Source organism: Cyprinus carpio, chromosome A1, assembly GCF_018340385.1.
Source record: "Cyprinus carpio isolate SPL01 chromosome A1, ASM1834038v1, whole genome shotgun sequence".
In the NCBI taxonomy this organism is placed as follows: domain Eukaryota; kingdom Metazoa; phylum Chordata; class Actinopteri; order Cypriniformes; family Cyprinidae; genus Cyprinus; species Cyprinus carpio.
The window spans coordinates 32,705,510-32,721,480 of NC_056572.1; the positions used below are offsets into that span (position 1 = coordinate 32,705,510).

General features: G+C 35.0%; 4 protein-coding genes across 6 annotated transcripts in view; all 4 read left to right on the top strand.

The window, feature by feature from the left end:
• LOC109093063 (type II inositol 3,4-bisphosphate 4-phosphatase) overlaps positions 1-15,971 on the top strand; it is a 577,378-nt gene that overhangs the window by 348,508 nt on the left and 212,899 nt on the right. The gene's annotated exons all lie outside the window — the stretch shown is intronic.
• On the top strand, positions 494-3,127 carry LOC109097467. Of its 3 annotated transcripts, XM_019111118.2 has the most exons (3): positions 494-960; positions 1,314-1,410; positions 2,018-3,127. In XM_019111118.2, the coding sequence occupies exon 3, from the start codon at positions 2,027-2,029 to the stop codon at positions 2,594-2,596; it is 570 nt and encodes a 189-aa protein (XP_018966663.1). In that variant the 5' UTR covers positions 494-960; positions 1,314-1,410; positions 2,018-2,026; the 3' UTR covers positions 2,597-3,127. The 3 variants fall into 3 exon arrangements, with proteins under 3 accessions (XP_018966663.1, XP_018966680.1, XP_042618865.1); XM_019111135.2 differs by lacking the exon at positions 1,314-1,410; XM_042762931.1 differs by lacking the exon at positions 494-960 and having other exon boundaries at positions 971-1,410.
• On the top strand, positions 4,876-6,970 carry LOC109056036. The gene has a single exon (XM_019073245.2). The coding sequence runs from the start codon at positions 5,780-5,782 to the stop codon at positions 6,794-6,796; it is 1,017 nt and encodes a 338-aa protein (XP_018928790.2). The 5' UTR covers positions 4,876-5,779; the 3' UTR covers positions 6,797-6,970.
• Positions 7,852-9,665, top strand: LOC122145981. The gene is made up of 2 exons (XM_042763004.1): positions 7,852-7,979; positions 8,829-9,665. The coding sequence occupies exons 1-2, from the start codon at positions 7,879-7,881 to the stop codon at positions 9,358-9,360; spliced, it is 633 nt and encodes a 210-aa protein (XP_042618938.1). The 5' UTR covers positions 7,852-7,878; the 3' UTR covers positions 9,361-9,665.

The following is a 15,971-nucleotide window of genomic DNA, read 5'->3' on the forward strand; positions in this document are numbered from 1 at the left end:
TACTTGGCTAACACAGTCAATGAAATGTGCCATGATAAAATGCTTAAATTGATGCATATGATTTATCGCCTTTTCTTTCTTTTAATCTAGAAATGTACACTTATATTTGACTGATTTCTTTGTGTAAATGTTTTAACTCCTAATAACTACTATTGGAAAAAATGTACAATTTTAACTCAATGCACACCAGTGTTGTTTTACAGTCTTTAATATTGTATTAATATTTTGTATTAGGTTTAATATTTTTCTCTTTTTACAACTTAATTTTTATTCCCATCTATTTAGGAACAAGTTTAAACATACATTGCATATATTTATTCTTACATTAGTTTTTCCATTTTAATTCAGTAATTTGGTGGCTTTTACCCTTTTTTCTTTTTTTAATTAGTTTATAAGTCAGTTTTAGTCATTTGGTACAACAAACTAAAAAAAAAAAAGATTGTTGCCTTGGCACTTTATATTTCATTTAAATAATAATAATATAATTTATATTATTTCAGTTACTCAATGTTAAAGTTCATGATAATTACACCTACACACACAACAATGTTCACGAGCATTAACAATAGCATAGTCATATGTCAGTAGCATATAGCGTATATATAGTTTAGTGCAAATGTTCAAATATGCATTAGAAAAGCAAAATAGCTTTTTATTTCCAGAATCCTACTCTGCATTAAACATACAATGCAGTGTGGTCATGTGACATATAATACTAATAAATCCAAATACTGTTTTAGTATACAGTAAATACTGTGCATTATTCAGTCATCATAAAACTAGTGGGCTACTCCCTTAAGTTAAGCTTAAGTTTCTATTTCCCAGCTGTGAGATTTTCAAAGGAGGCGTGTCTTGGAGGAATCATTTTAAAAACTCCCTCTGCTCTGTGAACTCAACTCACTACAGATCGATAAACAGATAACTGCAAGAAACTTGGAGGATCAGTTTTCACCATACAAGGTAAAAATTAAGATATTTATGTTTTCCATAAGAACAGTACACATTTATGATGCCTTAAAATCATGTGTCTTTCTTACACGGTTTTAAATAGATGGATTGTCTGAGACAAAAATATCAAATATAAATTCACCCATAATTTCATGATAGAAAACAATGTGTATTTTTACAAAATTCTCAAAATTTAAATATGGCCTTCTTTTCTCAATTTATACTGTTGAAAATACTGTTAAAGTTCTTAATTTAAAATGACCCACAAAGTTCTAGAAAAATTTTAAAGAGAGAGAGAAATTTTTTTTTTTTTTTTTTTTTTAAACCTGTGGTGTGATGTTCTTTTTCATCATCTTGTGTTCGAGATCCACCTATGGGAAGGGCATCTGTCCCAGACCTCTGCAGAAGCATCCAAATGCACCAAGTCTGGCTTGTCAGATAGGAGCGAGTGCCCAAAGGCAGGTAAGGGGCCGCCCCTTAACCGAGCGCATAAAACCCCTGCACTTACACAGCTCAGTTGGATTTAAAACTGCTTACTTGTGTGTCTTCAGGAGGACATATCACCAGATTAGCCTCCGCCAGATGTGACAATCTTTTTATTCAGCCTTAGTTAGTTAGTGGACCCTCCCATTACGCACAGACCTCCTGTTCCAAATGGACAGGGAAATCTGCCTTCCTCACCAAGACAGGGCCCTGTGAGAGGGCAAACTTAAACACATTGGGGCTCCCCGGACGTGTTATTGCTGCCATTCAGAATGCTAGAGCCTCTTCTACACACTCCATTTATGATTGGACATTGTATTAGAATTATACATTAAATGAAAGACTAAGAATGTGTGACTTTTATATTTAATCATTTAAAAATAAATTGCCATAAACATGGCCATTGAAATGAAGTAGGCAAAAAAAGTGACTTCAAAGCGGTGGAAAACATAAATGGGGATAAATTACAGCATCGAAAATGCACTTTCCCCTTAAACATAAAAGTGACTGACTGGTTTGTACTGCCTCGTTGTATGGTTTTACTATTATTCTAAATAGTTCTTCATTGACTCTTTCTCTCACACAGTCATCCATCATGGTGAGCACCCTGAATGAACTGTCCCAGCTGAAACAATCAGGCTTCGGTCAGCCAGAGCCGAGACATGGCCTGAACCTGTTGTACTGGTTTGCTCATGACTATATCCACGTCAGCAATGGTGATATTGTCCCGAAATTCAAGCCTCAGAATGGAGACTTTGGCTTCCACAAATACCAAAACAGAATTGAAGATGATGATCACATTGTGCCTATTCAGAATCTCCCATACTATGAGGTGGGCAACCTGAACGCTCGAGGAGCAGACAAGCTCCCAGATTATGTCAGGGCAAATCACAGCAGCAGAAAACCTGACAGCAACAAGGATCGCATTATTGTGCGGCGGGACACCGATGGCAGCTTCAATAGGGTGTATGTGACTGAACACAGTGACCCGAAACGATTCGACAGCAGCAGAACCTACCGAGTGAGCCAGGGCCTTCTCAAGATCATCAAGAACATGAGTCGAGAGGATTATCTCTCCAGCACTCGAGTAGATCATTTCAGATTCACACCACAGAATCATTATGAGACGGCACCTGACAACAACTCCTGGTGTACCATTCTTTGAGCCATTCAAAAGGCTGCTGACATTAACCTGCTTTCATTATATCAGTGATTATTATATAAATTTTATTATGTAATGGTGAATTGATTAAAGCATCTACAGTATTAGTGATAGGTGAGTTTGAATAACTGCTTCACGAAGCTTCGAGACCTTTATGAATCTTGTTTCGGAATGAATCGGCACACAAACCTTCACAGTATTTCAGCAAACGAGGCTTCGCTACATCCTACTGTTTTGAAACATCTGTGGTTTGAGGATAGTGTTGTGTTTAAATGTATTAAACCTGTGATTATAAATGATCTCAGGTTATTCTTCTGTGCTTTTACATGACTTTAACCAGCAGATATCACCAGCGTGCATTGATTCATATTTGCAAATCGACTGGCTCGATTGAATCGCTTCTCTCGTCACTGTTATTTATTTTATGTCTCCTGTTATAATCAAATTTTGATTCATTTGCTGGTTTCCTGATTTCTATTAAATGTGTGGTTTCTCTGGCTTGGTTTAAAATAAAATGACTTTGGGAACTCAAAATTCAAACTGTTCTTTTTTGTTTGTGCAAATTAGTCTTTTTTTTTTTGTAGCCTCGATAGCATATGTACATCTGCAAGATGTCTGTTAAAGATCACTTCATCTGGAAAGCATCCGCTGTGTACAAACATCTGATAGACGTCTTTAAGATCTCAGTTTTACATGCATTCTAAATCATAAACATCTTAAAGACATCTCCTAAACGTCTATTTGACATCTGATAGGAAACGTCCTATAAATAGATGAGTAAACAATCTTAAAAATCCATCTTGCTGATGTAAATGCAGACATCTCAGTGATGTACGTGTGCTGTCAGGGTAGTATCATACCTTTCAAAAACAGGTATGCCTACAAAGAATGTGAGGAAGACAGGGGATGGTTCACACAATTTTCATTCCTTATTGAGTATTTCTGATAAAACAAGATTTTAGTGTTCAAAGGTAAGCAACAAACAGAAACAATTATTCCACTTAAGGCATTGCCTGCTATAAATGTCTGCCATGAAGCAGCATCAGTTTCTGTTTGCAGAACTTTTCAGAGTGTGAACACTCCCATCACGGATCATGGTGCGAATCCTGAATAATTTGTCTGATCTGAGAGAGACCAGGTTTGGTCACAGCACTTAGATCGTGTGCACTTTGACCAGAATCAAACCTACTGTATTAGCATTTATCTTCTGAAGAACATTAAAGAGTTGAGCCGTAAAGAATTCCTCAGAGAAACTATGAATAATTTTTATCAGACTTTTTACCAAAGGCATTGCAGACATACACTGTTTCCATCTCCAGCTCAGTCAGTGAAGAGTGAACCCTACCAGAGTCAAAAGTCAAATCAATCTACTAAGGTTGTCTGTTCAAAATGCTATTTTTGTTAATTTTTGCTCTTTTCTTCTTGCATTCAATCATGAAAATGTAGTTTTCTTGCTGTGTTTTTTTTAATTTTGAAACTGTGTACCGCAGCTGAATTTGGACAAATGGCATTTTTGAATAGGGTCTGCTAAATGAATAACCGTATAAGCTACAATGTATGTATAAATGTAATTATAAATATATGTTTATCATTCTGTAAATCTAAGATATGATGTTGAGCTTTGCTGTTTGTCACTGGAATCTTTTAACGATTTATTACAATGATGTAGATCAATATTTCCGATCGAGGGAGAAAGAAGATAAAACTTTGAGACTCTTTCATTTAAAAAACAGAGATGTTTAATATATCATAAAATATAAATTGTATCCCATGTTGTTCCCAGTTATGAAAACTGTATAAATAAAATAAATATTTTATATGAAACTTATATGTAAATTTGAGTGAGACATTATTATAGTTTAAGATGAAGTAGCTTTGATGTAAATCTCTTCATTATTTGTCACACCTGCTCTAATGTGTTTCTGCTTTCCATAGTATGAGTTTCTATTCATCAAAACACACACACACACATAAACTTGTAGGACAACTAGTGTGTGTTATGTAGTTACTGTCATGAGTTCAGTGACATCAGCAAACATGCAATGCTGTCATGTCATATAAATGAAGCAGTCAGTGCCAGAGACCTGGTTTGGCTTCTACAAGGTAAGGTGTATCATTTTTTTGTTTCTATATACTGTACACACACACACACACAAAATTTTTTTGTTTATATATAATGTACATATATATATATATATATATATATATGTTGTCAGTTATTCACCATTTTGTCACTGCAAAATTTCTTCTTAATTTGAAGGTTTCTGTGATCAGTATCTATAATCTAGTTCTTTTTGAGCCTGCTGTTTGGTTTTGGTCAGTCAAGTATATAACAGGTGTTCCAATTCTGCAGACTTAACTAATGATGAAATTAACTGGTTTAAACAAAGTCCTGGCGGCGTATTACTTTAAAATCGAATCTTATTTGTTTGGTAACCATGGAAATTCCATTTAGGACGACATTTAGAACCAAAGCTGTTACAGAACAGTGTTTCCTGTAGTGTGTTGTCTTATCTTAACTACAGATAGGAAGGGGGTATTTACAAAAAATAAAAATAAAAATCCTAAAAAAAACCCCACAACTGTCCTTACTTAAATTATTTGAAGGCTAACGGAAAACCCGCTTACAATTGCGCTGTCCAACAATGGTATTACATTTATTGATAATTGAAAATGAAGAACGGAGACGTTTAACGGTGGAAAGACTCTTGGAGGATCCGGAAGATTTTGATGACAAAACACTTAAAACAGACTGCCGCGCAACATATAGCCTATTACAGTTAGCACAGGAACTGTAACTAGCATTACAGAGACCATTAAAGCGTCACGGAGCATTAAAAGTTATAGCGCAAGTGACTAATGCTTTACAGATTTTGCAAAAGGCGATTTTCAAAGTGAAGTAGCTTCTGTTATTTTGTTTACCTCATCAGCAGCAGCTCGCGCAGTGTTGGTCGCTTGGTAACAGACCTGAGAGTGGATTGTCGAACTTGATAATGGAATTTAAGACTTCCTAACTAGAGATGAGATCCTAATTTAACATCTTAAGTTAAGACCTAATATATTTTAGATATTTGTCCCTTCATGGTTTTGCATTTTGCAGTGTTTTTGTAATTGTACATAAAAATCACAATATTATAACATTTATTGCAAAAAGTGCACTTTTTTTTCATCAGGATTGTCAGGAACATGGTGAGAATCCTGGATAATTTGTTTGATCTGAAAGAGACCAGGTTTGGTCAGCCACATCCCAGACATGGTCTGAATCTGTTGTGGTGGTTTGCTCATGATTGTGTTCAGATTGACTCCAATGGCAACATGACTGCAAAGTGCAACCCTGCGAACGGAGCATTTGGCTTTCATCAATTCTTTAATAAGGAAAGACTTCTTCCTAAAATTGATCTACCATACTATGAGGTGGGCAACCTGCACAATCCTGGATCACTGCCTCATTATGTCACAAGAAGTTACACAGGACAGTCGGACAACAGCAACAAAGATCGCATCATTGTGTCCTTTGACTCAAGATGGAAAAGATTTAAGAAGATTTATGTGACGCAGCACTCAGATCAGGTGCGATTTGACCAGAATCACACCTACTGTATTAGCATTGATCTTCTGAGGATCATTCAAGGATTGAGCCACAACCACTTCCTCAGAGAACCCACCAATGGTTCTGGACGTGTATCCATAAGCATACCTCAGTCAGTGCAGACTAAAACCTTTCAAAGTAGGCCTGCTAGCAATGAACTCATGAAGAACTTTCAAGAGTTGAGTCGTATACACTTCCACAGAGAACCCACCAATGGTTCTGAAAGTGTATCCATAAGCATACCTCAGTCAGTGCAGACTAAAACCTTTCAAAGTAGGCCTGCTAGCAATGAACTCATGAAGAACTTTCAAGAGTTGAGTCGTATACACTTCCACAGAGAACCCACCAATGGTTCTGAAAGTGTATCCATAAGCATACCTCAGTCGGTGCGGACGAACACCTTTCAGAGTAGGCTTACTAGCAATGAACTCATGAAGAACTTTCAAGAGTTGAGTCATATAGACCTCCACAGAGAACCCACCGATGGTTCTGGACGTGTGCAAGACAACCAGACAAACACCGATCAGAGTGAGAAATGCTGGAGTGTGCTGATTTGCTGCGTTGTGCTGATGCTGCTCGCTGCTGCTGTCTATTTTTTGTTTAAAATTATATAGTTTTCATCAGCTGCTGTTTGTTATATAAATTATTGCTTATTTAAATTAAATGTAACATTTATAATATCATTGTCTTGATTTATAGTAATTTCTTTTTGTGCTTATTCTTTGAAATATATTCTTTGTATTACCTTGTGTAGAATAAAAAAAAAAAAAAAACATTGACTTGTGTTTGTGTGATTAAGTTTTTTATTTAACAATGTAAACGTGTCTATTAACTTTGCCGTAAATGTTAAGAATATAGTTAATGTCATTAATTATAAATCTTAATAAATTATAATACATTTTAATATGGATAATAGGCTATTATTAAATATTTGATGTGAAATTCGAATATAAGACATTATACAATTCATTAGCTGTCCTGCTGTAATGCGTTTCTCTTTCCACAACGATGAGCTTCTGTTCATCACTACAGTAACAGACACACATGTACAACCTGTAGAACTAGTGTGTGTCACTATAATAAGTGATAAGTGACAATAAGTGACGTGACATACAGCCAAACTCTCTAACCACTATAGGCCACGACTTCCCCCTATAGAGTAGTCCCTGGTTGCTTTGTTGTTTATCACTATAGAGATGTCCTTGTCATGAGTTCAGTGACATCAGCAAATATGCATTATCAATGTCATAAAAATGAGGCGGTCAGTGCCAAAGATCTATTCATAAATATACTAATGTCTGTGGAAGTTTTTTGAGTGTTTTCCTCATCTGCTTTACTTTCACTTCCCTGGTTATTCCGCTTTTCCGAAGCTGTAAAAAGTAAACACTGTTTCTGTAAAAACAAGGCTATCTTTATTTTAATCGTTTAACACTTTGAGAAAAGAAAAGAAAAAAAATATTTATGTACTTAAAGTCAAATTAAAAAAACAATAGGAACCGTTTTAATTTATGTAACAATTATATATTTTCTTTTTTTTTTTTAGTAGGTAATTTAAGAGAATGGACTTTATTATTATTATTATTATTATTAATAATAATAATATATATTATTATTATTATTATTATTATTATTATTATTATTATTATTATTATTAACTTTAGGTTGTAATTCATGAGCAAGGTGTAGTCTTTTTGAAATGTTAGGCCCAAGTTTGTCACCGCCCACTGACCGAGATATGAATAATAAACGGAGCGCGTGCGCTACACAGACGCAGATCCTCCACAGCGCACGAATAAGGTACAGTAGCCTATTCTACATTCTTTTTGTCTGATTTTGCATTGCTTTTTGTTACTAAGACCAAATTTAATTACATTACAATTATATTGCTGTTTAAATATATGTAGCAAGCTGCTGAACTGTGGGTGCGTTTAGAGAGAAACGAAACATACTGCGTCCACTTGTTGGTCCAATAAGACTAGTTTGGAATGAGACTAGATTGAAAATGACTGTAAAACTAACAGACTAACTAACTAACCGGCTAACTAGTGTATATACCTACCTACCTACCTACCCAAAAAAAAAAAAGTAAAAAAAAAAAAAACTCTAAATCAGACTATATATATATATATATATATATATATATATATATATATATATATATATATATATATATATATATATATATGTATATATATATATATGCTATATATATATATATATGCATATATAATATATATATATATATATATGTATATATATATATATATATATATATATATATATATATATATATATATATGTATATATACATGTGCCAAGCTGAAGGGAAATATGTAAGAAACATTACTATTTCAGTCTTCAAGAAACTAAAGTGAATAATACAGGTGAATAATAATTTTTGTGCTCTATTATGATCCCGTCTGAATTTAACAAAAAATTATTATATTATATTATACATGTAATGCATAATACATAATATCATATTTTTATGTAATATTATTTAATACATTTTAATAAATTAAATATTACACCATCATACTTGTGATATTCATTTTTTTGATCAAGTCCTGCAATTTTGCGCAACCCATTGTCCTATCCTGCAGTCCAGTCTCGTTTGTTTGTTTACTTTTCCTGTCTGTTTTGTAGGCACATGATGGTCCGACTGAGAAAGCTGAATGAACTGGCCCATCTGAGAGAGACCAGGTTTGGTCAGCTGTATCCCAGACATGGTCTCAGTCTGCTATGGTGGTTTGCTCATGAATGTGTTGAGATTGATGACGACGGCAAAATGATTGCACAATATGACCCAGAACACAGAGATTTTGGTTTCCATCCATTCCATAATTCAGAAGGAATTCTTCCTAAAACTGACCAGCACTATGAAATGGGCAACCTGCACCATCCAGGTGCACTGCCTCATTTTGTTACTAGGAATTATGACAGTGATGTACGTGAGAGCAATGCAGATCGCATTGTTGTTTCAGTCAATTCAATATGGAATGACAAATATTTTAAGAAAATTTATGTGACACATCACTTAGGTCAGGGCCGCTTCGATGAGAAATCTACTTTCCGCATCAGCCAAGGCTTCATTAAGATCATTCAGAAGATGGACTGGTCAGATTTCATCGGGGAGGTGAAGATCCAGCAGCAGCGTAACTGGTGTGGACGTCGCTGAGCTCGTGTTATGTACACGCTCATCTGTGCGGTCTGGATCCTACAGACACTCTGAGTTGAAATCAAACATTCCTGTTCATCCAAAATAAATGCATTTATGGACCATTCATAACAAATGACTCTATCTGAATTGTAAATTGACTTGGGCCATAAATGACTAATTTGTGTGATGACTTTGCTCTGGATGAGAAGCTTTATGATTCTTCATGTATAATAAATGCATTGTGTTCTGTCTGTTTACTTCACTGTTTATCGTTTAATTAATTGTCTAATTTCAATGAATTAAAGGAAGTGTTCACCCAAAAATGAAAATTCTGTCATTATTTACAGACTTGCAAAACCAAGCCAACCCAGAAGATGTTCACTGCAGTAAAAAGAGTGATTTAAATTAAGTTTTCTTATTCATTAAGAATTAATATAATTTATTTAAAAAAATTATTTGTATAAAAGAATTTATGAGGCAGACAAAAATGGCTGTAATACCACAATAGTAATGAGAGACGAAAACACAATTTTCAAAGTAATAAATAAAGAAACAGTTACAGGTTTTTCTTTACTGAAAAATTTATTTATCGTTTTGTTTTATTTGTTGTATTTAAAAAGTGCACTATTGTTGTGGTGGTTTGCTCATGATTGAAAGTTCATATTAAATATATTAAATATGAATATGAGTGAGACATTATACAGTTTAATATCAAGTAGCTTTAATGTAAATCTCCTCATAACTGTCCTGCTCTATAATGTATTTCTCTTTCCACACTGATGAGTGTGTCTTCATCACTACAGCAACAGAAACACACTTATAACTTGTAGAAAAACTAGTGTGTGTTACTATAGAGTAGTTTCTGTCATGAGTTCAGTGACATCAGCAAATAAGCATTATCAGTGTCACAAAAATGAGGTTTAGTTGAAGACATTTTATGTTATTACTACAAATGTGTTAACAACTAAAGATGCAACAACAAATTTCCTACATATTCAGCTGCTCTCTCTCTCTTCCTGCTAAACTATGGAAGAACTAAGGTCTTTATTATTTATTCAACTTAAATTCATATTTTAACTTTGAATGACTCATTCCATGCATGCACAGATACTACTTAACTTGACACAAACTGGTACACAAAACTCCTCTTTACTCATGGGGCATGTTGTCACAAAGGGTGTTCATTGAATTGTACCTTTTTCTTGAACAATTACAGTTGGAAATATTCAATATCCTTTTGTAGTCACAATATAAGGGTACAGAAATGGACTTATATAAACCTAAATATTTACTTAAGTATAACAGTGACATGTATAGACATACATGCTAATTTTAAACACCAATTTATAACATAACAAAGTTAATTTTTTATGACTCTTTGCCTTTATTAATATACTATGATGATCTATGTGTTTTCTAGTCTTATGCATTAGACACACCCACACTACTGTCAGTCTGCTTTACATTCACTTTCCCAGTTACTCCCCTGATTATCCGCAGGTGTAGAAAGCAAACACTCCTTCAACAACAATAAATGATCCTATTAATAGACTGGCCTTTTCTTTCTTGCTCAACTTTAGGTTGCCATTCATGAGTGTATAGTTTCGTTTCACAGAGTACTTCACTGATCCTGCCCTTATATGAGCACCACATGAAGAATTAATGTGTGTAGGTTAGTTTTTTGCGGCAGGTTTGTGTTTTGCACCACCCACTAACAGAGATAGTCATCACAGACAGAGATCCTTCTTACAGCGGATGAACTACAGTACAGGTGCAGTATCCTATTCTTTATTTGTCTATTTTATTGCTTTTTGTTAACAAGATCAACTTCACAGATATTATAGGATCATGTTAACTTCACAGCGGATATTGTTCTTTAAATGTGCTTTTTAAAACTACACCAATAAGTAAAGAATTATGAAAACATTCTGTGCCAATTGAGTAAAATAGAAAATATAATTGGGTGTGTAGATTCAACCAATAGAAAAAAAAATCAAGATCAAAGATCAAGGCACAAATCAGAGACAACAGATGATTAACTGAATCAGCTGGACAATTAATTGAAAATGCAAAATAAGTAATTAACAATCAGACAATAAAAAAAAAAAAAAAAATAGGGAGCCTCTAATGGACAGGAAAACCCCTATAGAAAGCGGGAAAGATTACTACACTGCTACACAACAGCTGTGACATACTATATAAAAAAGCTTTCAGACTCTGATCAGTAATGGGCTGTTGAGTGTTGAATGTGTGTTTAAAGAAATTAAATTAAATTAAAATTATGCATTTAGCAGATGCTTTTATTCAAAGCGACTTACAGTGCATTCAGGCTATCAATTTTTACTTATCATGTGTTCCCGGGGGAATCGAACCCCCAACCTTGTGCTTCGTAACGCAATGCTGTGCCACTTGAGCTTAGAGATTAGGTACACAGTATCATTGCCAATTTTAAATGACATTTTTACACTGTAGCCCTATTTATTTTTAGTTATTCTGTCTGTCTTCTATACACAGAATGGGCCGACCAAGGAAGCTGAAAAAATTGTCCCATCTGAAAGACACCGAGTTTGGTCAGCCATATCCAAGACATGGTCTCAGTCTGCTGTGCTGGTTTGCTCACAAATGTGTTGAGATTGACAACAACAGGATGATTGCACGATGCAACCTAGAAGATTTTGGTTTCCATCCATTCCATAATTCAGAAGGAATTCTTCCTAAAACTGACCAGTACTATGAAATAGGCAACCTGCACCATCCAGGCGCGCTGCCTGATTATGTTACTAAGAATTATGACAGTGATGTACGCGAGAGCAACGCGGATCGCATTGTTGTTTCAGTCAGTTCAAAATGGAATGAAACCTGGTTTACAGGGATTTATGTGACCCATCATTTAGGTCAGGGGAGTTTTGATGAGAACTCCACCTTCTGCATCAGTCAAGGCCTCATCAGGATCATTCAAAGCCTAAAATGGTCCGAATTCATTAGACAAGTTAAGATCAGGCAGCGCCGTCGTTACTGAGTTTATATGTTCATCTTTGCAGTCTTTGAAGATACCATTTCTGTTCATCCAAAATAATTTGCTTTTAGATTAATCATTTTTTTAATTGACGTGCTTTTATTAAATCCCACTGTGTGCTGCTAGAAGCAGCGTATGAAGAAGTCACTCTTACCCAACTATCAGCTGCATCACATGCACGTAATTATGATGATCATATTTACACTGTGGCTATATTAATAATTCAAATGGGATGCTTTATTAGTTCTTTTATTCTGGGCATTCTTGTAATCATGTGGTTTGTGTCTTTCTACCTGGCTTGCTTTGATTCATGTTTTAGATTTGTTTGCCCATTTTCTGTGTGTTTCTCATCCTGGACTTTTTGGTCTGTGCTTCAATAAACTTCCACACAAGGAAGTCTTATGTGTAACTAATGTTAAAAATGCTCAAATCTTCCTCATGACAAATATGGATGTTTTTAGTGTGATGATAGTAAACATTATACTGTAATGGATAAATAGCAGATTTTCAAATTACTTTCAAAGAACAACATTTCTGTCCTGCATGACATGATTTCAAACAAAGCGATATTGAACTTTTTTTTTGTAATACAAATTATGCTGATCCACATTTTATTCATTTTTGCTTATCTCTTATATTTATAAAATAGATTTTCTACATTATTGTCAGTATGTGTATTGTAGCTTGTCTCTTTTGAATTAATCACTTACTTGGATAAATGATGAGCTTTGCATGTTTATCACTGGATTTTCTTAAAATGATTTATCACAATATTTACAAATATTTCAGGTTGAGGGAAACAAGAATTTATCTTTTAAAAAAACATATAGATCAAACATTAATCTGAACATTGGGGGACATGTTCACCTCACAGCCTCACAGTTTAAACAGTTTTATCCCATGCTGATAATAGATTTTAATATGAATAATTTATAACATGAAATCTGAATATGAGTGCAGATGTAACACAGGCCCATTATACAGCATAAAGTAGCTTTAATGTAAATCTGTATTAATAACATAAGTTTCTCTTTCCACACTGATGAGTTTCTGTTCATCAAAACAGCAACAGACACACACGTCCAACCTGTAAGTCAACTAATGGGTGTTTCTATAGCATTAGTGAGAACAGCAAATATGAATTGTTATGAATGACGCATTCAGGACCAAAATATGCAAATTTGTGCTACATATAGCCTTTATAATCTCTCTCTATCGCTCTGTCCCTCTCTCTTTCTGTCTATAGGCCTATAGCCTTGCTTCCCTCTACAGGGAAGTACACGCCCTCAGTGTCTGCTTCACTTCAAATGAGCTTTTCATTCTCCTCGACTTTAAAAGACACCAGCACAAAACACTCTATTTAAACTTTACACTGGATATTATTGTTGTTAAACTACACCAGATATAGACGTATAATGTTACAAAAGATTTCTATTTCAAATAAATGCGTTTTTTTTTTTAAACTTTCTATTTATTAAAGAATCCTGAAAAAAATGATCATGGTTTTCACAAAAATATATAGCAGCACAACTGTTTTCAACATTGATAATAATATGGAATGTTTAAATCTGCATATTAGAATGATATCTGAAGGATCATGTGACTGGAGTAATGATGCTGAAGACTGGAGTAATGATGCTGAAAAGTCAACTGTACATCACAGAAATCAGTTACAGTAAAGCTCTCCATTTATAAAGTTCCGAAATTTAGACCTAGGGCCAGTTGTCATAAAGGGAATTTGCCAAATATTAACTCAAAGGTTTTAATAAGTAACATTTTATCTTCGTCTCTCCATCAGATGAATCCCTTGCCAAAAAAAATCACAACTATACCCCAACTAAAAGAGTGTTGATTCGGTCAGCCTTGGCCCAGACATGGTGACAACATGTTTCTGGCGTGTGACCCCACGAAGGAAGACTTCGGCTTTCACCTCTTTGAGAACAGATGCACTAAACGTAAAGGGAATCTTCTTCCAGATGTGAACTTTCCCTACTACTTGCTGGGCGATCTGAATTCACCAGGAGTGGATATGCTGCCAAACTACATCAAGAAACACAACACCGGCCAGCAAGACAAGAGCAACGCGGATCGCATCATTGTCACCGCTCACGGACAGTGGAGGTTTGGGAAAATTTAGGTGACCATCCACAAAGATCAGTCAAGTTTTGATCCATACACCACATTTTATATCTCCAGGAGGCTCGTGAAGATAATCAAATCATTCCCAAATCTAGATGTCTTTCTGCTGACCATTGGCTATCAGAAGCCAGCTTTCCAGATGATTAAGTTGAGGCTTACTTACACAGAATGTGTCTGTAGCTGTACCATACTCTGAAATCAGTTGATCATTTGAATCTCTTGAGATGTACAGCGCTAGGTCAAAAGTGCACTGAATAAAACAAGCACCAGCTGGAACAAGTTTGCATTAGATTTAGTAGTCTAGATTAGCTGAACGAACAAAAGAAGATGTATATGCTTAATAACAGAAAGATGTGCTCATCTACAGACAGAAATTGTCATGAAGCAAACACCTCAGTATTTTTGTGCTTTGGTCGTTGAGTCGCTCTGTTCCTCTCAGCTTTGAATAAATACAAGCATAATAAAAGCTTAGTTTCTGGCTTGTATATGAAATTATATGGAGTATAACAGCATATTATAGTGTGTGTGTGTGTGTGTGTGTGTGTGTGTGTGTGAGAGAGAGAGAGAGAGAGAGAGAGAGAGAGAGAGAGAGAGTGAGAGAGAGACCTTTGCACACGTACCTTGATGCGTCTGAGAAAATCAAAATATGCACCTCAGCTCTCAGAACTACATGTAGTAAACAGAAACAAAGTAAGTGTATTTATGCACCTGCTGCCTTCTGATGGTGAGAAGTACGGAGTATGTGTGAAATGCTTGTCTTTTCTTGATGGTAAAGCCAGTTTAAAACCTTAATATCCTTCAGTGATACACTTTTACATTTTTTCTTTAAAAAATCTAACATGCATCAGATTTATGAACATAATTTATTATGAACCAAAATGCAGTTGAGGATGGATGGAGAACTAAACAATTCAACTAACTATTTAGTGTGTATGTGTGCATGTGTGTGTGTTCAGTCTTTCCAGCAGGACTTGCAGCATATCACTTGGTGCTCTTTGCAAGTGTGTCCACCACAACAGATGCAAGTACTGACTGTTCTTTTTTTTGTCCTGTGCACCACTTGCATGTTCCCCTTTTCACTCCTGAGTTGCTGGTGTCTGTGGATTTGTGTCTGGAGGGACATCTGCAGGAGACTGAATCTCTCCTCAATATTGCTGCAGAGACCAGAGGATTTCCCAGCTCTTCTAGGAAAAGCCTTCTTCTAAACAGAAGATGACATATACATTATATGCCGAGATGTCCAACATATTAAAAAAATAACGTCTGTGGCCACCGATTGGTCCTCCTTCTGCAGCTCTAGGTGCCGACAACCTACAAAAATAAAAGAACAAGAAAAGAATAAGTACAGATTTCATCATAAGTATTTTTAAGCTTCACATGACAATGAGAATAATCATGCAAACTTTGTCAAAACACGAACTGTATCTCCTAAATTTATCTCTAACAAGCACATGAATTCAGTAAAAATTAACAG